Source organism: Aquarana catesbeiana, linkage group LG02 (genome assembly GCF_042186555.1).
Source record: "Aquarana catesbeiana isolate 2022-GZ linkage group LG02, ASM4218655v1, whole genome shotgun sequence".
NCBI lineage: Eukaryota > Metazoa > Chordata > Amphibia > Anura > Ranidae > Aquarana > Aquarana catesbeiana.
Window position 1 is genome coordinate 203,723,073 of NC_133325.1, and position 22,109 is coordinate 203,745,181.

The following is a 22,109-nucleotide window of genomic DNA, read 5'->3' on the forward strand; positions in this document are numbered from 1 at the left end:
ATTGAGATCAACAAGATTCTCCTGTGTAGTTCTGGGCTGATTCCTCACCGTTCTCATGATCATTGAAACTCCATTAAGGTGAGACCTTGCGTGGAGCCCCAGACCAAGAGAGATTGACAGTTATTTTGTGTTTCTTCTATTTGTGAATAATCGCACTAACTGTTGTCACCCTCTCACCAAGCTGCTTGGTGATGGTCTTGAAGCCCATTCCAGCCTTGTGTAGGTCTACAATCTTGTTCCTGACATTCTTGGACAGCCCTTTGGTCTTGGCCATGGTGGAGGGATTGAAATCGGATTGATTTCTTCTGTTGACAGGTGTCTTTTATAGAGATAACAAGCTGAGATTAGGAGCACTGCCTTTGAGAGTGCTCCTAATCTTAGCTCATCACCTGTATAGAAGACACCTGGCAGCCAGAAATCTTGCTGAGTGATGGGGAATCAAATACTTATTTCACTCATTAAAATGCAAATCAATTTATAACTTTTTTGAAATGCGTTTTTCTGGATATTTTTATTGTTATTCTCTCACTGTTAAAATAAAACTACTATAAAATTACAGACTAATTTGTCAGTGGGCAAAAGGTACAAAATTGGCAGGGGATCAAATACTTTTTTCCCTCACTGTAAGTGGCACCGATATGCACAGATTAGCTGCAATGGCAGGCACCGAGACAGGGACCGATGTCCCCGTAACAGGAAGCGGTTACCGGCTTTCTGCTTGTCTCCTCATACAGATCAAGAGGAGAAAAAAAACCTGATAACCTTGTTTACTTCTGTGATCAGCTGTCATTAGCTGACAGCTGATCAAGTGGTAAAGGGCCCGCTGTGATTGGCCCTTTACCCTCCTCTGTGATCAGCCGAGTCAGACGGACTTGGCAGTCACAGAGCGCGCCGCCCTGTGCGATCACGGGAGAATGTCTATTGACGCCCTTCTCGCACTGTAAGCTTGCGCTGTAGCAGTCATTCGGATATAGCACGGGCGGAAAATGGTTAAGGAGTCACGCTATTTTGGCAAGCCTCCATTTATTTATTTTGAGAACACGGGGCCCCAAGGTAGATTATTTGAAGAAGCAGCGTGTTAAAAGGAAAATTATAAACATAACGACCAGCTACCTTGATCAATTCACAGCTGAGATGACCCCTTATCTGAGATGAGAGTGCCCCCGGTCATGCAGTTTCTCTTCAGAAGATGTATCAGAATTATAGTCATAGCACAAAGTAGCGTTATACCGGTTCCTTAACCACCAATGCTGTATATATCAATAATGTTATTCTGTACCGTACTGCTCCATCCTGTAGGGTTTTATATCTGTATGGTTTATAACATTAATAAAAACAATTGGAAAAGAAAAGGAAAATTATTATTAATCACAGAATTCATTATTATCACTAAGTAGAGGGAGGGTTCCAGCCTCAGTATAATGGAGATTCATAGTAGCCCTTGGATCATAGAATTCTAGATGCTTTATGATTGCCCCACAATCCCACTGGTTAAGTATTAAAATGAATTACAATAAAGCTTAGTCATACTTAAGCTTGAAGTCCCTGTGCAAAGAGGGCTCTTCCACCCAAAGCCTAATTTTGTTTTCTACAGATACTACTACTAAAAAAGATCCTTTTGGATCGTGATAAATAGATAAATAGGTCTATCTATCTCTCTAAGGGGTTCAAAGCATGTCTTCCCCTTCCACTGGGAGAAGGGGTGCAAATTTACAGGCATTTGGACAAAGTGTAGACCATAGGAGCAGCAGCAGTAACCAAACATATGGCTCTGATATTCTACTGGATCTGTAGTCAGTATCATCTGCCAGTAGGGCTGGCAATGCTGAGAGTGGTGACAGAGACTTACAGCTGGCAAAATAAATATTGTCGCAGTTTAGTATATAAGAAAATAGAAGGCTGGTTTGCAATCAAGAATTAGGCTAATGAGATTATTGGAGGTTTGCTCATTTCTGATTACGATTGGACCTTTTTCAAAGTGTCATTATGGTGAACAAAGAACAGAGCCAATACTCTTACAAAGAATTTATTTATAAATCCATATCACATGAAATAAATAGAACCTCTTTGTGGCAATGCAAAAGGTTATAATAACACATGGTACAGCTGTAAACGTATGTAACAAAGTGTGATAAAACAGCCGCCAATTTTGTAATGAAAAGTAAAGGATTATGAACACCACACAATTCCAGTGCAATGAACAGATAAAACATGTTCTGCGATACTAGCTGATAAAAGTTTTGGCTCTCAAACCAACTGAACCCAAAGTAACTAGAAGTTTTATGGATGCTACTATGATGTGAGTTAAGCTATCCTATCGATCAGTTTCATCTTTGTGTCACTGGCTTAACCAGGCTATGCATTATACAATTTTCATGTACAATTTCCCTTTAGATTTACCAAACCTAACCACTTTCAATTTGTATGCAATCAGGCAGACCCTTGAACTACATAGTTGAAGGTAAATCTAATGCAAAATGAACAAGAAAATGGCCAGCCTTACACAAAACTCCTGGAAGAAATGCTATCTGTGCAGAGCTATAAAACAAATCAACCACCACCTCGCATTTTCTGGGCTTTTAATCTCCAAGGCACAACCATACACTACTGAAGATCATGGAGGATGGCTCAATGAGATTTTCCATTAATCATGAAGATCACTTTATTGGAATGGCAGCAAATGAAATGGATTTCTGACCATTATAAACAAAGGACTAAGCCTAGTTTTTATATTTAAAAAAAAAAAAAAAAAAAAAAAAAAAAGGAAGGTCAATGTTCCCTAAAACTCCAGTATAAATGCTTATTATAAGTGGGCCCCATTGCTGCATGGGCTTTGTGAAATACGTGGTCCTTTACACTTTGGTACAACATGCAACCTACACACTCAGGTGATATTTCAATCCTATGTCAGTATAGCATGTAGGTTAGTGCAAATTCTGTTGTATGAGGGATTATAACTTCCAAACAATAAAACTGGCAGGTAAACGAGTAGTCCTTTCATCTCAGACCCATTCACATTCACGCAGGTCTTATCTGAAGGTCTAACATATCAACTAGTCTAAAAGACAGCTCCTCTCTCTGAATAGCTTCCAAGTCCTGGAAACAAAAATGTAGTAAAACTTGATAGTTACATACACTTTTATGTACTATATACAATACATAAACCTATATAAACATCCCTATGCAAGTTTCTTTACAATACTTTATCAGAGATTTCACATTGGCCATCTGCAGATCTTCACAGTAATAGTCAGAAGCATGGTGTAAATAAGTACCTGGTACAGAACCTCACATTAGATCAAATGACTGGCAATAGGTTTCTAGCTAATCAGGTCCTTAGCTAACTAGACTGAACAAACGGAACCATGCCTGCTCAACTTTAGTCATCTTAGTTTTGTCCCAGAACACCAAAGCAGGCACAATTACCAGACTAAAATGGCTATCAGGCCCAGATCTGACAACTGTGATGGAAAAAGACTAAGAAGGCTGTTAAGGCCCAGATCTAGTGATGTGGACAGAAAAACAACCTTCTGGCCTTTCCTGACAAAATGCAGAGAACGGATTTTAATTTTTATACAGTTTTTTTTTGGCTGACAAAATAAAAATTCAAGCAGGTGTATTGACACCAAATCAAATACAAAAACTGGGTCTGATTTAGTAAAGCAGATGAATCAGAGATGGAATAAATCATTACAGTGCTCTTGCAACTCAGGGCCCCACGCACACTGATGTTCAATGAATAATGTGCAGTCCTAGTTGGCCACGAACACTGAGCATCTAAATAATGCTGCATATGTGCCTTCTGTTCCTATAAGGTGATCCATGGAATGTGCACATTAACAGGTCAAGCAATAAAATGCATATGCAAAGCCCTGTATGCTATGATGTCAAAGAAAAAAAAAACAAAAAAAACAAATAACTTGTCTGTGTGCACTGTACAATACCCCGCTGTTTACAGGCTTTTATGTATTCATTTTTTGTTTGTTTTTTAGCCCCACAAGGCACACATTTGTTTAAAAATGCTTGCCAATAGCAGTTAGACCCAAAAACACTAAAGAAAATTAAATTACATTTAGTTTATGCATGACATCGCTTTACACCCAAAAACAAAAAAAACAAAAAAATATTGCAGCTTATCAATTATAGAATAGTGGTTGCAGTTTTTCTTTCTTAGACATTTTCCCTTTATTTTAACATAGTGATCTGGCCAGTAGCACATTTCTTTTATTAAGATGTCTCCACGCCACTGTAGGAGCAAGAGACACCCCTCTAGTCAGCAGCATTGTCAGTCGGGTGGTATTTTAGTGTTAGAAGAGCTAGCAGATTTAGGCTCGGTTCACACTGCTGTGAAGACAAAGTCATATGACTTTGCCTGCGACTTCCTTCCGATTTGATCCAACTTGGATGCTATTTAGGAGCCTGTTCATGGACTGAAAGAGCAAGAGAATGTCACCAGCAAGTGGGTGTGGAAGCAATCACCAGCTGAAACCACGAATAGTCAGAGCAAGAGAATGTCACCAGCACACCATGGATCTCCAGAACTGGTCCAAAGCTTTGTTCAGTGATTACATTGTTACAACAGATAGCAACGTGGTCACATGCCTGATGAAGGGGTCCTGCGATGCACTAAAATGTTGCTATCTGCTGTAATAATGTAAAGGCCAAGTAAAGCTTTGGACCTGTTCTGAAGATCCATGGTGTGCTGGTGAGATTCTTTGGCTCTGACTATTCATGGTTCCAGCTGGTGGTTGCTTCTGCACCCACTTATATGCACAGCCATTTCTACAGGAACGTGTGCGTTGGGAATAGTGCATAGGAATCTTTGTACAAGGGCTGAAATCACTCCCAAGTCAGACCAAAGTAGTGCAGGAACCTTTTCTAAAGTCGGAGCAACTTGTGCAACATCAGTTAAGAAGGCTCTCATAGGGAAACATTGGATTTGACATGTTATGTGACTTGGGGTCTCACAAGTTGGATCCCGTGTCGCAGCAGTGTGAACCAAGGCTTAGATGGACATTATTAACAAATTAAAGCTGAACAGCCAGCTAATAGTTTTCTTTTTTCCTTTTGGGATAAAGAATTTACATTAAAGCTAATAATCGTAAGCAACACTGTCAGAGTTAAATGGTTTGTTTCATCGATCTTACAGCCACATTTGCTGGACAGCTTGATCTTTGAAAAAAAAAAAACACCACAACAAACTGATTTACTGGTAGGATCAGGTGAAAATAAAAAGGTAGAAATACCCCCCCAAAAAACCCTAAATGCAGCTACTACATCTAAACTGCAATACATTATTTTTTGCTTGGATATTGAAGTGTCATTCCACACCAATCACCTTAATAAATTCAAATATACACTCTGCCATGTGCACACCCACATATATTAATTCTGTGAGCATACCATTTGCTTTTTTTTTAGCACTATTACCGTGCCACCAAAAGGCACATATAATTTAGTAAATCAGGCCCACTGTGTTTGTACAGTATACTGCTCCTGAACTGTTTTATGTTATGTTGCATGTAATAAGAGGCCTGCTCTTGTATGACTTAGTGTGCTGTCATTTATAAATGGTACAATCTTGTATAGTCAAATAGAGATCTTCTTTGCTCATTACTATCTTGACCGCAGAGGTGTACATGTAGGTGCACACCCAACACTTTTAATGTTCCAGGACTTGTGGATATTTCAGTCATATGACACAAAAGGGATAAATTGTCTCAGGATCTCGAAATGTGGCTTAAGAACAACTTCAGCACCCTGGCCTAGAATGGGTGGTTGAGGTCCACAGTGGCGACTGCGATTCAGTGGGAGCTTTTGGCTTCCTACAATACTACATCCAGGCATTATAAAAGGTTGTTTGAGCAAATTACAGCACTTGTAAATCATCTTCATTGCTGAAAGCCTCATCGTTATTTTGCTCTCAACTTATATTTAAGACCACGAGAATAAAGGAGTCTGAACAAGGAAAACAACAGCAAACCAACAGGGACAGCTTATTTGGCTGACTGGTTTAAAAGCCAAATTGAAAACTTTCCTCACGACGCACACAAGTTACAAGAAAACAAAGACATTCTGTTTTGATATTGCTTCCTTGATATGTTGCATTCTCTTTTAAAATTAAAAGTGAGTGGTATTTGATCGGTGTCTATGGTTGGCAAACAAGTACGCCCGCTCAGAGCACATGGCAGAGATGCTTCCCTGAACAGGTCACTGACATTTAGCATTGTTTTAAAGAGACTTGATAAAAATTACATTTTCAACTGTTTTGTTTTTAAAATCAATCCAAAAAAATGTAAAAATCTTTGCGCTAAGAGTACTCCCTCCCCCCAACTAAAACTGCTACATATGATGCAAAATATTATACTAGATTTGCAACATTGTAGGAAAGCATTTTGCTCTGTCTTAATGTTCATATTGCAGAAGAGGGAGTAATTAAGAACTCCTTCAAGAAGAAAAAAAAAAAAAAAAAAAGACTGAAGACTGTACATTTGCGAACATTACAGATACTGATCTATTGGCCTTTCTTTGGGAGGCTCAGAGAGAAATAATAGAAGGCCAAAAGGCCACGACAACAAAGCAAACCACATTCAGATCTGCCATGCATTTCAATGCACGTGAACCCTGAACTTTTTTTCTCCTGAATTCGGGCTGTCTGCATTAGAGTTCGTTGCAGAGTACATCATGGTTGATGGCGGTGTGGTTTATTTGTCCGGTGCTACAATCTTCCTCATTCGCAGATAACATAAAGGCAGGCGTAAATGGGAAAAGTTTATGGCAGGCTGCCCGGTACTCCTCATACTGAGTATTACAGCTTCCAAAACTGCCATCAAGCAGAGCTTCCAAGACATTTGTCAGACTCTGTACAAGAATAATGGGAAAGATAAATACAGATATTCTATATACAGTATCAATCGATCATATATCCTATAGTACTACCATCATAGGTTTGTACTCTAAAAGCTGTGTATTTGTATATATTCAGTTCTTGTATGTACATTGAAACCTTATGTAAATAAGAATCTGCATAAGCAAATGTTATTTAAATATGCAACTGTGACAACCGTCACAACTGTCAAACAAACATTGTTTTGGGGGAAAAATGCTTTCAAATCACATGGCCAATTCAAAGAAGTACAACTGCAGTAGATTTTTCCCTTTTGAGTGGACTAGTACAGGTTCAACCCCTTTAGCCTTCTAAAGTAGTAGTTTGCTTCAACTATTTCCATTACTAAACGATGCGGTCATTGTGGGAGCTGTAACGCACTCTAGTAACATTAGTGGTCTGTGTTTCGGCAGCAATACAGGTGACTTCCTAAAATGGAGTTGAACTGAATGCTTCTCTGCCATCCAGGAGAAGCCTTGTATTTTTTTCATTACAAAATACAAGCCTTCTTTAGGTTGGCGGAGGTGGAGAGGCAAGCAGATGATGTCACAATTTCCACCTTGGCTAATCAGAGGAAACTTTGTATCCACTGATAAAAAAAAATAATACAAGGCTTCTACTAAATGGTCGAGAATACCTCAGCCCAACTCTTTGATTTCGGCAGCAGATGGGAAGTCCCGGTCATATTGCTGCCAGGACACGATGCCGCTTACTGAATATATATAATTCTACTGCAGTGCATTACAAAATGCACAGCAACCACGTCGTTAGCAATGAAAATAGCTTGTTTGGTCCAGCTTGACCCAAACAAACTATTTAAAGTTAAATAGAATCAGGAATATTCCACCACTTCAGGTATGTGACCATATAAAGCTTGGCTTCAGAGCTGTTCAGCCGATTGTCCAGTTATTTGGGTCAATGCTAATTCTCCACACACTACACCATTACAGGGTGTTCCGTTTCTGTGACCAGTACCTTCTATCAGATGATTGGAAGCATATGAATAATTCTTTTCAGCATGACACCTGAAGTGTGGCTAAAGGGGAAGTTAAGCCTGTCACAGCCATGCTAAATAGAAGATGAATATTCCCTCTAGAGTCCTAAAGAGTTATAAAACCCAACAGGCCATGAAACCCTGCCTTCTCCACCAAAACTGGAATAGTTCCTGTGAAGCCTGTCAGGAAACTGAAGGTTACAGTTTAAACCAACCCCCAGAAAGAATTCAATGCTGTCTGTGAGAAATGAATGTACCTGTAATAAACAGGAAAATTTGTTTGTTGTATAAAGGCATGGTGAGGGCACCACTGAGGCCAACCTCAGTGCAAACTTAGTCCCCCACAAGGTCATAGCAACCAATAACTTATCCCCGGCCCTATCTGACATGTTAATTCAAACCCTGCCAGGAAGGTCCTAGTTCCTAGCATATCAGATAAGCAACCCTATATTATAACAATGCCAAAGATAAAAAGGTTCTATCATAGGAAGCTTACAGCCTTCTGCTCAAGTACATACAAAATTTTGCATGTATGTCCACATTTGGCTGAGGGTCACCATTCCACAAGTTGCCAGCCTTACCTGAACATTTCTATCATTTAAAGTGTCAAGTTTTGTAGCTATGGCAATTGCTTTCTCCTGTCTTGACTTGTCAAGATAATGCATCATCTTTGCGCCTGCAAAAAAAAAAAAAAAAAAAAAAAGATTGGAGAGAATGTGGTCAGGGTAAATGAAAATATGAATGGTGTCACAAGCTGCAGATTATTATTTGCCTGTTATATCTCTGTTTAAACAGAAAAAAAAAATGACATTTTTTGGTAGCCAGACTTAAACCAGGCAGCAGGCTTGCCTTTCCTTTGCCTCGGTATTGTTCAGGGATTTGGCCATCACATTTAGCCAAAAGCGAAGGAGGGGGCGGCAATTGTGTTGACTTCTTAGTAAATAGTTGCATAATAGCATGCTCAGGTGTTTAGGGTTCCTGGGGAACCCTAGCTAAAAACTGACGAGCAGATGCCTGCAGCTATTTGAATTTGAAATCTAGCCACTATTTTATTATCAGGAAACTCAATACAGGTAACCTTTAATGGGTAACTCCACTTTCAAATAATATAGTATACACAATTGCTATACAAGCCATATTGGAATTGAACAACTACATTTCCAATCTGTAAAGGCTGGAATTTTCTGTGAAATTCAATTCAAGGCTTGCCCTGTGACTACCTCTGCATCTGACCCCGGCCTGTCCACGACCTTGCATCTGCCTTATCCTTTGGTTCATCCATGCCTGCCTGTTACCGACCCGGCTTGTCCAGTGACTCTGCTCTTGTCTCCGGCATCTGTTCCAGTAATGTCTGTCCATATATGACCCGGGCTGCCTGACCTTCCTGTGTTCCAGTCCCTGGAACCTCCTCTCTGTATCCTGTGTGTGGCTTCCTGACACGAGCCTGTTCCAGTCTTCAGCCAAGTCTGCTGTCTCCAGTCTGCTGACTCCCAGCCACAGCATCATCCGGAACTCCAGACCTACTTTCCAGCTGTTGATCCTGCCAGCCACTCGTGCTACCCTGTACTCCCGCGCCTCCTGTTCACTCTATCAGGGGCTGCGAGTCAGGGGTGTAAAAGAGGCCTTCCTCTGCATATCGGGCTCATCTACTAGGTACAAGTCAGCACCCTGGTATTTGTAGTTTCTCTCACTGACTGATAAGTGACTCCACAGTGGAAGCACGTGCATTCTGATGAGTAGGTGGAGGGCAGATGGACTGAAGGGAGCCCACTCCTTCTTAAAAAGGTACAGGTGCACACTGAGCACCCAACAAATCGCACAATGGCATGTGCTTCCACTGTGGAGTCACTCAGTCAATCAGTGATAGGAACTACAGATACCAGGGTGCCTTGACGTGGCCTGTGGCTTACGCATGCATTTGCAAATGTGTGCAGACTAAACCCCTGTTTTTAACGTATACTGTTAGACAGGTTGATTCAATTGTCCGCGGGCTGCTCAGTAAGTAGGCTTTGAATTTTTCCTTGGCCTTGTTTATATCTATTTGCCCTCCAATGCTGCTTACTGTAATGGCCAGTCATATGAGGGTGTAGTGGACCCTTTTTTTTGCAACAATATTTTATATTGGTCAGGCAATCCACTGACACCTGTGCAGCCATTGTGCGATTTGCTGGTTGCTCAGTGTGCACCTGTACCTTTAAGAAGGGGTGGACTCCCTTCAGTCCATCTGCCCTCCACCTACTCATCAGAATGTATTAGCTTCCACTGTGGAGTCACTCATCAGTCAGTGATAGGAACTACAGATACCAGGGTGCCTTGACAATGCCTGTAGTTTATGCATGTATTTGCAAATGTGTGCAGACTAAACCCCTGTTTTTAACGCATACTGTTAGACAGGTTGATTTGGTTGTCTGCGGGCTGGTCGGTAAGTAGGCTTGGAATTTTTCCTTGGCTTTGTTTATATGCACTAAGAGACAAGTCAGATTTTAGGCATTCTTATTTTGGTTAGATACTCCCAAAGGGTTAATCACTTCTAAAGGGTTGCAGAATTAGAATTTTCTCATTAAAAGAATGCAAGTGCATCAGCCGAAGAATGTTGAAGAAGTCACTCCCATTCAGATAGCACTCTGCACATTGACAAATAGCTTTTTCTTCAGAGCAGAAGCAGGTAGGATTCTGCAACAACGTTTGTTAAAATCCTTGAAATGTACGTTGATCACCTAGAAGGGATTTTTTTTCCCCTCAACAAAAGTGGAGTTAAGTGGGGTACACACTATAAGAAAATCGGGCGAACGTTCGTCCAATTCTTCTCAATGTTTTACAGCAAATCGGAACCGATGAATGAAAATTCTCATACGACACAGGCTTTTTTGGTTATTTATTGATACCAATCACGCGCAGTCTTTTTCTGATTTTTCAGAAAACGGTACACATTAAAAACTAAAATCGTTAGTTCTGTTACCGCAGGAGAAAAAAAAAATTTGGAGTTTGTCGCTTCGAGAATTTTTGGACGAAAATTCAGAATCAGCTGTCGAAAGTTTTGTACAAACTATACAAAAATTCTTTGGACGAAAATGTTCACCCGATTTTCTTAAAGTGTGTACGAGCCTTTACTCTTTAAGCTTCATTTACGTAGTCTAAGCAAATATATTTTACACCAGTGGAAAAATTTTAACAAAGGACATGTACCTGAAAGCAAATGCTGAATGGAGGTAGAATTGTTTCTGAGAAACTCTTCATTGAAGCTCTCCAGATCCTTGTTAGTAAAGATACTCTTCATTTCATGTAAGAGGACTTTATTCACAATTTCTGGGAGATTGCTGTGATCTGAAACTGAAATAATGGAAGAGACCCATCAGTTACAGACAAAGGCACAGAAAGTGTATTCCTTGCAGAAGAAGAAGGTTTTACCCGATTTTGAGAATCGTATTAAACACTCATGTAGCCACGGGTTATTGCTATCAATGGCAAATGCCCTTTTCACAGACTGCAACATCAAAAGGAATTTTCCTATGAAAAAAAAAAATATCATATTCAAAAGGCATAGAAGGATGATAAAATACACCATGACTAAGTAGTTATCAAAAGTGAAACCAGTAATGATTAAATGTAGACATGTACAGAATCCACATTTTAGCTTACTGAATCAAACATTTTCATTATTTTCTGTGGCTTACTGCACTTTGCATGTGAAGTTTTGCCTTACTGAATAAGCAACACTGCATCTTCTTCCAATGCTCCTTTCTGCCTTCCATCGACAATTAGTCCCTGCATTTCCTCCACTCTCTCCTGTCTATGATCAGATCTTGATCTCTCTCACACACCATGAACTCCTCTCTCTGCCACATGGACTCCCATTCCCTCCAAATCGATCACCTCTTGCACTCGCTTCCTCTATCCTGTCCACAATGTGCTCCCACTCTGTCTATTCTCTCTACCCCGCTGATTTTTTACCCATCCCCAATCAGCTTCCATCTGCCTTGTTTCTCAATTTGCACCCTGCCTCTCTAAATCCTCCCTGGTCCCAAACTGGCAGCTGGGCCTTCTCTCCCAATGTTCCATAGTCAGCATCTTTCTTCTCTCCTCCAAACATAATCTGTTTCTACCCTGCTTTTACTACACCTCATTTTTTTCCTTAGTCCACAATTGGCTTGCTCCACCTCTTCTCCCAATGATCCTTAATCAGCTGCAGATCCATCATCCCTCCAAGTACAGTCCGTTCCCCCTCCTCTCCAGAATAAGATGATCAGGTTTCACTTTGCATCCTGAGAAGCTTCTGCCTTTCCAAATAAAATATTGTCTGATTGGTTTTTGTAACACACTGGGATGCATAACAGCCCATTCAGCCTAAATCAACCCATTCATTGTCTGGATGGTCTATTCTAATGCATTTATTCTCCTACTTTATGTAGCATAAAATAAAAATTACACAGTACAAGCAAATTACAAAATGCATTAACTAAAGTAAAAAAAAAGATTGAGAAGGTTAAATTTTAAATGTTTGAAGACCATATTATGTTTATATAATCAATTTATGAATCTGACATGGGCATAATGGTTTAGTGTTTAGCACTTCTGGCCTTGCAGTATTAGGGTCATTGAATCGGATATGACCCTAGTGCAGCAAGGCAGAAGAGCTAACCACTAAATCACTATGCCCATGTCAGATTTATACATTTCAACCTTGACACAACCTGCATAGAGTTTTCATGTTTTCCTGGTGCTAGTGTGGGTTTCCTCCACGTTCGAGTTTCTTCTCACACTCCAAAGACATGCTGGCAGGTTAATTGGCCTTAGCCTAGGTTCAGACTAGTGAGAACTCAGACATCACATGTGATTCGCACCCGTACCACATGTGCCGATCACATGCGAATTCTGAGCAATGCGAGTTCAGGCATACTGTTTTATGCCTGAACTCGCACAGAAAAAAAAAAAAAAAAAAATGTGCAAGGACTTTGTTTTCCCCACACTGGAATCGGATCGCATGGGTGTTCTCACCTATGCAATAAGATTCCTGTACGAATCAACAGTTCGCACTGCGATCTGTGAACCGTTCTGGGGTGTCATTAACAATGTATTGACACCCGCAGCGGGTTCGCAGAAGGCAGTGTGAACTGCTTGTGGGAGAGAAGCGATGCAGGAACCGGCACTGTAATCGCACTGGTTCCCGCATTGCGCTAGTTTGAAAGCGGAGTTCCACCCAAAAGTGGAGCTTCCGATAATTTGTCTCCTCCCCCCCTCCGGTGCCACATTTGGCACCTTTCGGGAGTCTGGGCCGCGGTGCATTACGTCAGCAGCTCGGCTCCCTCCTCCTTCCCCCACCGCTGGGCCAGTAGGGGAGCGCAGCGATGCCTCATGCATGCTGTAATGCTTCACTACCGGGTTGCCTTACCAGCCATGGCGGCGGCAGCACCCAGCAGCTGATGGAAACATCAGCTTCTGTGCCAACATCACTGGACTCCAGGACAGGTAAGTGTCCTATTATTAAAAGTCAGCAGCTGCAGTATTTGTAGCTGCTGGCTTTTAATTTTTGCAGGGGTGGGCGGACCTTTCCCCTTTCTTCCTCTCCGTGAGACGATCGTGGGTATCCCTGCGGACATTGTATCCGCGGGACCTGCGGACGGACTAACGGAGCTCGCGGCGGACGAGTGCACCTGCTATCCGCAACTTGCGAGATAACGTACAATAACGTGATTTTGCGCAGCAAGACTGCGACAGCTGCTCCGTAAGCGGTTATGGAAGTCGGTATACTGCAACTGTAGTTTCCTATGTGCCTATTATGTACAGTGGATATAAAAAGTCTACACGCCCCTGTTAAAATGTCAGGTTTTTGTGATGTAAAAAAAAAAATGAGACAAAGATAATTTCAGAACCTTTTCCACCTTTATTGTGACCAAAACAAACTGAAAATATGGCACAACAATGATATTACCAAGAACTGGACGTCCCTCCAAAAATTGATGAAAAGACGAGAAGAAAACTGGTCAGGGAGGTTGCCAAGAGGCCTACAGCAACATTAAAGAAGCTACAGGAATATCTGGCAAGTACTGGCTGTGTGGTTCATGTGACCACAATCTCCCGTATTCTTCATATGTCTGGGCTACGGGATAGATCGGCAAGACTGAAGCCTTTACTTATGAAGAAAAACATCCAAGCCCAGCTAAATTTTTGCAAAAACACGTCTGAAGTCTCCCAAAAGCACGTGGGAAAATGTGTTATGGTCTGATAACACCAAGGTTGAACTTTTTGGCCATAATTCCAAAAGATATGTTTGGCGCAAAAACACTGCACATTATCAAGAGAATACCATACCCACAGTGAAGCATGCTGGTGACAGCATCATGCTTTGGCACCGTTTTTCTTCAGCTGGAAAAGGGGCCTTAGTCAAGATAGGAGGGAATTATGAACAGTTCCAAATACCAGTCAACATTGGCACAAAACCTTCAGGCTTCTGCTAGAAAGCTGAACATGAAGAGGAACTTCATCTTTTAGCATGACAACGACCCAAAACATACATCCAAACCAACAAAGAAATGGCTTCACCAGAAGAAGATTAAACTTTTGCAATGTCCCAACCAGAGCCCAGACCTGAAACACATTGAAAATCTTTGGGGTGATCTGAAGAGGTCTGTGCACAGGAGATGCCCTCACAATCTGACAGATTTGGAGTGTTTTTACAAAGAAGAGTGGGCAAATATTACCAAGTCAAGATGTGCCATGCTGATAGACTCATACCCAAAAAGACTGAGTGCTGTAATAAAATGAAAAGGTGCTTCAACAAAGTATTAGTGGAAGGGTGTGCACACTTATGTAACCATATTATTTTATTTTATTATTTTTACTTCCCTCCACCTAAAAGATTTCAGTTTGTTGTTCAACTGAGTTGTACAGTTTATAGGTCACATTAAGGCCTTATGCACACTGGACATTAAAATAACATTATAAAAACGCCAGTAGCTTTGAAGTGACTTTTTCAACGTTTTTGCAATACCGTTTATGAAATTTTGTTTTAAAAAAAATTGCTGGTGAGCACAGTTTTTGAGCGTTTATCAGCGTTTTTTGACATTAGAAAAAACAGTTGAAAAACTCTTCTCAGAACCCATGTTTTTTTTTTTAAAGGCAAAAAAACGCCCCAGCCAAAAACTGCTGATAGCCTATGTGTGCATGGAGACATAGGATAACATGATGGGGAGTTTATTGACTAGAAAAAAACGTCTGAAGCCAAAAACAGCTGCTGTAAAAACGTCCAAAAACATCCAGTGTGCAGGAGGCCTAAAAGGTAGAAAAAGTTCTGAAATGATTCAGCTTTGTCTCTTTTTTTTATATCACAGTAACCTGACATGTTAACAGAGGTGTGTAGACTTTTAATATCCACTGTATGTTATGCTCCATGGTTTTGCTCCTATGCGCTCTACCGCCCTGCGTAGTGCGTTTTGTTCGCCTAGTTTGTACTGTATGTCTAGGACATAAAAATTCTCTAAATATAAGCGGACTTAATAAAACAAACTATAAACCATATTTCTCAATAGTTTAAACACATTATGGTATGTGGAGTGGTAAAAAAAGATAAGTAAACTGGAGCATGCCAACTCAAAATTTGCTCTGGGATTTTATTACGCCTTGGATTTAAAGGAGCTCAAAAATATGGCTGATTGTTTAGTTACCTTTTCTAAAGTAAATTTCAAATGCCAGTAAGTGCGTATGTATGTTATTCGCAGCAAGGCTTTTCAATGGTGTAAGAAACTTGATAGCTTCTTCTAAGGGATTTTCAACCTGTATGGGACACAATAACGATCAGTCAATAACACTGTCACAGTGATTCCCCTAGAGGGCACCATAACAATCAATCAATAAAATCCTATTTTAACCACTTGACCTCTGAAAGATTTTCCCCGCTTCATGACCAGGCCATTTCTTTTGCGATACGGCTCTGGGTTACTTTAACTGACAATTGCACGGTCATGCAACGCTGTACCCAAATAAAATTTATGTAATTTTTTCCCACAAATAGAGCTTTCTTTTGGACATATTTGATCACCACTGCGTTTTTAATTTTTTTTTTACGCTATAAACAAAAGACCGACAATTTTGAAAAAAAAAATCAAAACAGTATTTTTTACTTTCTGCTATAAAACATATCCAATAAAAAAAAATCTAATTTCTTCTTAAAATGTAGTCCAACATGTATTCTGCTACATATTTCTAGTAAAAAAAATTCTCAATAAGCATATATTGATTGGTTTGCACAAAAGTTATAGTGTCTACAAACTAGGACTGTGATATTGTGGTGGACAGTTGGACATTGACACTGATCAGTGCTAACAATATGCGCGGCCACTGTACCAATGACATTGGCTGGGAAGGAGTTGAACATCTAGGGCGAGCAAAGGGTTAACTGTGCCTAGCCAGTGTTTTTGTGTAAACTGTGTGCTGTTTTTACTAAGGGCAGTGATAGATTTTATTCCCTGCTTATATAGGCAGAGCTCAGGTCTCTCTGCCCGATGATCAGCGGGTGCCAGTGGACATCCATTGCCCGGCACCCACCGATCGGCTTCTGTTGAGTAATCACAGAAGTGCAAGTGCAGAATCACATTATATTATAATATATATATATATATATATGTAGCAGTAAATTTGCTATGGGGAGGTCATTAAATGGTTAAATAGGAGGAAAGGGCAACAAAATACAGTTCAGGAGCTAGGCACTGCACTGTTGGAGCTAGCTGGGAATGTGGGAATGTACAAAAAGAGATGCCTCTACCGATATGATTTCTGAAACCTATGCATAGCATAAATACTATGTACTTTCAATCACTATTATTTCTGTAAGATTTACTGAAAATGTGATCATTGGTTACAGTGCCTTAAAGTATTCATACCCTTTGAAATTTTCAACATTTTGTCAGGTTACAACCAAAAACCTATTTTTTGGGGATTTTATGTGGACCAACACAAAGTGGCACATACGGTAATTGTGAAGTGGAAGGAAAATGATAAATGGATTTCCATTTTTTTTTTACAAATAAATATGTGAAAAGTGCTGTGCATTTGTATTCACCCCCCAGATACATTTTTGCCCATTCTTCTTTGCAAAATAGCTCAAGTTCTCTCAGATTAGATGGAGAGCGTCTGAACAGCAAATTTAAAGTCTTGCCACAGATTTTCAAGTGGATTTAGGTCTGGACTTTGACTGGGCCATTCTAACACATGAATATGCTTTGATCCAAAATATTCCATTGTAACTCTGGCTGTATGTTTAGAGTCATTGTCCTGCTGGAAGGTGAACCTCCCCCCAAGTGTTTTGCAGACTCTAACAGGTTTTCCTCTAAGATTGCCCTGTATTTTGCTTCATTCATCTTCCCATCAAGTCTGACCAGCTTCCCTGTCCCTGCTGAAGAAAGGCATCCCCACAACATGCTGCCACCACCATGTTTCACGGTGGGGATGGTGTGTTTAAGGTGATGTGAAGTGTTAGTTTTCCACCACACATAATGTTTTGCTTTTAGGCCAAAAAGTTCAATTTTGGTCTCATCTGAGCAGAGCACCTTCTTCCACATATTTGATGGGTCCTCCACATGGCTTATTGCAAACTGCAAATGGGACTTCTTACAGCTTTCTTTTACCAATAGCTTTCTTCTTGCCACTCTTCCATAAAGGTCAGATTTGTGGAGTGCACGGCTAATAGTTGTCCTGTGGACAGATTCTCCCACCTGAGCTGTGAATCTCTGCAGCTCCTCCAGAGTTACCATGGACCTCTTGGCTGCTTCTCTGATTTATGCTCTCCTTGCCCAGCCTGTCAGTTTAGGTGGACAACCATGCCCTGGTAGGTTTGCAGTTATGCCATACTCTTTCCATTTTCGGGTGATGGATTGAACAGTGCTCCGTGAAATGTTCAAAGCTTGGGATATTTTTTTTTTTTTTATAACCTAACCCTGCTTTAAACTTCTCCACAACTTTATCCCTGACCTGGCTGGTGTGTTCCTTGGTCTTCATGATGCTGTTTGTTCACTAAGGTTTTCTAACAAACCTCTGAGGGCTTCACAAAACAACTGTATTGATACTGAGATTAAATTACACACAGGTGGACTCTATTTACTAATTAGGTGACTTCTGACGGCAATTGGTTCCACTAGATTTTAGTTAGGGGTATCAGAGTAAAGGGGGCTGAATACAAATGCACGCCACACTTTTCAGATATAATTTTTTTTTTTAACTTGAAAACCATTTATCATTTTCCTTTCACTTCACAATTATGTGCCACTTTGTGTTGGTCCTTCACATAAAATCCCAATAAAATACATTTACATTTTTGGTTGTAACATGACAAAATGTGGAAAATTTCAAGGCACTGTATATACGGATAAGTAGATTAGCTACCTTATGATGATTTTTCTTTCCAATAAGATAATTGCATTCTTCCTCTCAGGGGTTGTATTGTTTTCCATGCAGTGAACAGCCCAAGTTATAACATATCTTCTCAATGAGGTGGGCTGATGACCTCACGATCTCCACCTCAGCCAAATAGAGAAAGCTTTATATTCAATCATAGAATACAAAGCTGCCTACGAATGGCTAAGTGACGCTCAGTCCCAGTTTGTTTTTTTCCGTTAGAGATGGGAAGTCTTTGTCTCACAGCCAGAACCCAGCACTGTGTACTGAATGTAGCTGAAGCTATATACAGTGCATACAGCCTCTGCAGCAGCTGGTGAAGGAAAAAGTTTGTTTGGGCCAGATCAGTCTAAATAAATAAATTTAAAGTGACAGGAAACATGGAGGAGGAGATCAGCTTCCAAGAATTCTAAAAGAAAAATATTCACAGATGGGTTGGATCACTTGCTGGCTTACATCACTTGGCAGAACGTTTAGTGATGAGCATTCCCCATAGTAGTTTGGGTCTACTCACTCATCCACAAATATGTAACAAAAAGTGATTCTGCAATAAAGAGGACCCATCTAGGGAGCACCTCACCAACATTCAGGTTTGTGATGGCCAAAGGAGCTGGACAGACCAGAGATCATCTTATCACTGGATTTCCCAAAAGATTTAACTTGTCAGCAATTATGCCATTTTTTTTAAGGGGATATAGGGTCAATGTTTGGATCTAATATGTCCTCTGCATATTACTAGTGAATTGTGTCCAATAACAAAATTTAAATGTTAGGCTTCATTCACGTAGGGTTTATGGTTTGGTACTAAAGGGCCATCTTCACCTGCGCACAGGTGTTCCGTGCAGCCACGTATGGGCAGCCTGTTCAAATCAATGACAAGCGGGAGGCTGCATGGACCTGCAGCTGTCTCCAAGCGAATTCCCCAATTGTACATCCCCACGGGTCTGATGCACAGATTAAAATAGACGGCTCTAGGCACTGGTGGTATAACCGAGTGAATGAGGCCTTGATGCCATCAACACAAACCAAGTCATAGTAGGAACAGATGCAGTTCAATCTCTTAACAGTTCAAAATGTTTACCATCTTTCAAGAATAGGCCCTTCACTCTTTTCAGAACTGAATAATATTAATTATACAGTTTTACATCATATAAAGTGACAAGATAGCCCACCCTTTCCAGTTTTTCAGGAACAAGTTCTTCTTTAGGCCCACTTGTTTCCTCCTCCTCTTCATCTCTCTTTTTCTTCTGATTCTTCTGCTGTCGTTCTCTCTCTGCATGTTTTCGCTCCTCTTCCAGTTTAGCCTTCTTTTGAGCTCTCCTCTGTTTACTTAAAACTTTTTTTAGCTCCTTGGCTGAGAGGTTTTCTGTACAAAAATGAACAGAAATGATTCTTACTTTTGTGTGCAGGATTATAGATATTCGATCAGTGTAGGACTTCCACAAACAGCTGCAGCCACTGACCAAATGTATTCTGACATCAGTTGGTACCTTAAAAGTGTGGATGGAAGAAAACTAACCATTTGATGCCAGACAAAATGTTTAAAAGTTGGCTGTTTGCTGTAGATTCGGCTATTCTTACTTTTGTGTGCAGGATTATTTGGTTTCTAAAGAAAGCATAAATGCTTGGAACTTTAAATAGGAAATGATCATGTATTTTAAGTTACTATTCAAGCATTAAAATGTGCACACAAACAAAAGTGCTTTCGTGTTAACTATTTCCATGATAGAATCTCATACACCATATTGAAGGCTCCCTCTAGTGGCTATCTGGATGTCAGAAAAGGCAGTCATGATTGTTGTCATTCAACCACTTCCATACCGGGCCTATTGTTGCACTCCTCTCCTACATGTAAAAATCATCATTTTTTTGCTAGAAAATTACTCAGAACCCCCAAAATTATATATATTTTTTTTAGCAGACACCCTAGGGCAGTGATGGCAAACCTTTTTGAGCCCGAGTGCCCAAACCATGACACAAAACCTACTTAGTGCCAACACAGAATTAAACCTACCAGCGGCTCTGCACAGAGGATGGGACTGAGTATTCCTCTGAATGAGCCCCAAGGGACCAAAAATGTACAATTCTGCCAGATTTGCTCAGAATACAGTTCAGGAATGCATTGTGCTCAGAATACACTGTGCAACATACACTGACCTACCTGACACATGCACTGACCATTACACTCACCTACCTAACCATTACACCCATCTACCTGACACATGCACTCATGTATGTACCTAACACATGCACTCACCTACCTGACACATACTTCCTGCACTACTCGCATCCCCATCCCCTCACACACAGTACAATGCAGATTGGAGGATCCATCCTCCTCTTTACCTCTCCACTCCCTCATTATCCAGCTGTCCCCGGGCAGTATTGTAGGAGTCCCTGCCATCCAGCCGCTCCTCGATATCCCCACCGCCAGGAGGTCATCTAGCAGCCACTGCACCTCTCCCATGGCCATGGATGATCTGCTCCGAGCACTGCCCCTACCCCTCTGCTGTTCCACAGGCTGAACCAGAGGGACAGACTGAACCAAAGTAGTCCTAAAGCAGGGGGAGTTGGAATAGGGTGCCTGCAGAAAGGAATTCCCGAATGCCTTACCGGAGGTGTAGGGGTCCGGGGGAGGCAATAAGCTGCAGCACAGACCCTCTGGATGGTGGAGGAAGAACTTTACACCCCCCTAAATATCACACATGGGACGAGATGACTGGCTGCCCACCCCCCCCCCCGCCATCACTGGCACTGATGCATGGAAGGGAGCCAGCTCCTCAGTGCCTGCACCACCAGTGCACAGTATTTGCGCAACAATATTTCAACAATTTTTCAAACAAGTTTCACGTTTTAAAATAATAAAACAGTAAGGCTATTTTTATATAATGTAAAAGATGAGGTTACGCTGAGTAAATAGATACCAAACATGTCATGCTTTCAAATTGCACACACTCATGCAATGACGCCAAACTTCGGTACTTAAAAATCTCCATAGGCGACGCTTTAAATTTTTTTACAGGTCACATGTTTAGAGTTACAGAGGAGGTCTAGTGCTAGAATTTTTGCTCACGCTCCAACGCACGCAGCGATACCTCACATGTGTGGTTTGAACAGCATTTACATATGTGGGCGGGACTTGCGTGTGCGTTCGCTTCTAAGCGCGAGCTACCGGGGACAGGGGCATTTTAAATTATTAATTTTTTAATTTTTACTTAATTTTTTTGTACACTTTATTTTACATTTTTGATCACTTTTATTCCTATAACAAGGAATGTAAACATCCCTTGTAATAGGAATCGTTCGTGACAGGTCCTCTTTATGGAGAGATGTGGGGTCAATAATACCCCACATCTCTCCTCCAGGCTGGTAAGCATGAGATCGGAAAAAAAAATCCATGATCTCATGCATACCAGCCGCGATCGCGGCTTTGTTTACATCCATGGCCCGGTTGTGATGTCATAGCGTCGCGCCCGGGCCTCCGACGGTCATAGAGAGGATTGGTAACCGTCTGGTCACTGGAAATCCCTATGGTCGTCATCTGGCGGCGGCTGATTTTGCCGTCGCCTGTAAGAGCGGTCAAGCGGTGGAACTGCCGCTATGATTGTTCTTATGGTGCAGAAAATCGCCGGCTCAAAACAAGGATATCTGAATGATGCCTGTAGTTGCAGGTATCATTCAGATATTCCCACTGAAAGTCAAAAGACGCCATATGACCAAAAATGCACCAAGCTGGATTTTTAACACAACGGAAGCCCAACAGACCAATGTGCAGACATACATAGAATTTAAAGGCATACATTTTTTTGAGCTTTTCTTGCGCAAATCACATGCGATTGTCTG

The 22,109-nt window shown here is 41.0% G+C and overlaps 1 protein-coding gene across 2 annotated transcripts in view; it reads right to left on the reverse strand.

Annotated features, from left to right (window-relative positions):
- Positions 1 to 2,010: 2,010 nt before the first annotated feature.
- NAA16 (N-alpha-acetyltransferase 16, NatA auxiliary subunit) overlaps positions 2,011 to 22,109 on the reverse strand; it is a 69,685-nt gene continuing 49,586 nt past the window's right edge. For both annotated transcript variants that reach the window (XM_073614211.1, XM_073614212.1), the window contains 6 exons: positions 19,439 to 19,632; positions 15,542 to 15,650; positions 11,289 to 11,387; positions 11,067 to 11,210; positions 8,462 to 8,556; positions 2,011 to 6,861 (listed from right to left, as the gene is read on the reverse strand). In XM_073614211.1, the coding sequence (XP_073470312.1) occupies positions 6,661 to 6,861; positions 8,462 to 8,556; positions 11,067 to 11,210; positions 11,289 to 11,387; positions 15,542 to 15,650; positions 19,439 to 19,632 (842 nt within the window). In that variant the 3' untranslated portion in view covers positions 2,011 to 6,660. The remainder of the gene's footprint in view (positions 6,862 to 8,461; positions 8,557 to 11,066; positions 11,211 to 11,288; positions 11,388 to 15,541; positions 15,651 to 19,438; positions 19,633 to 22,109) is intronic.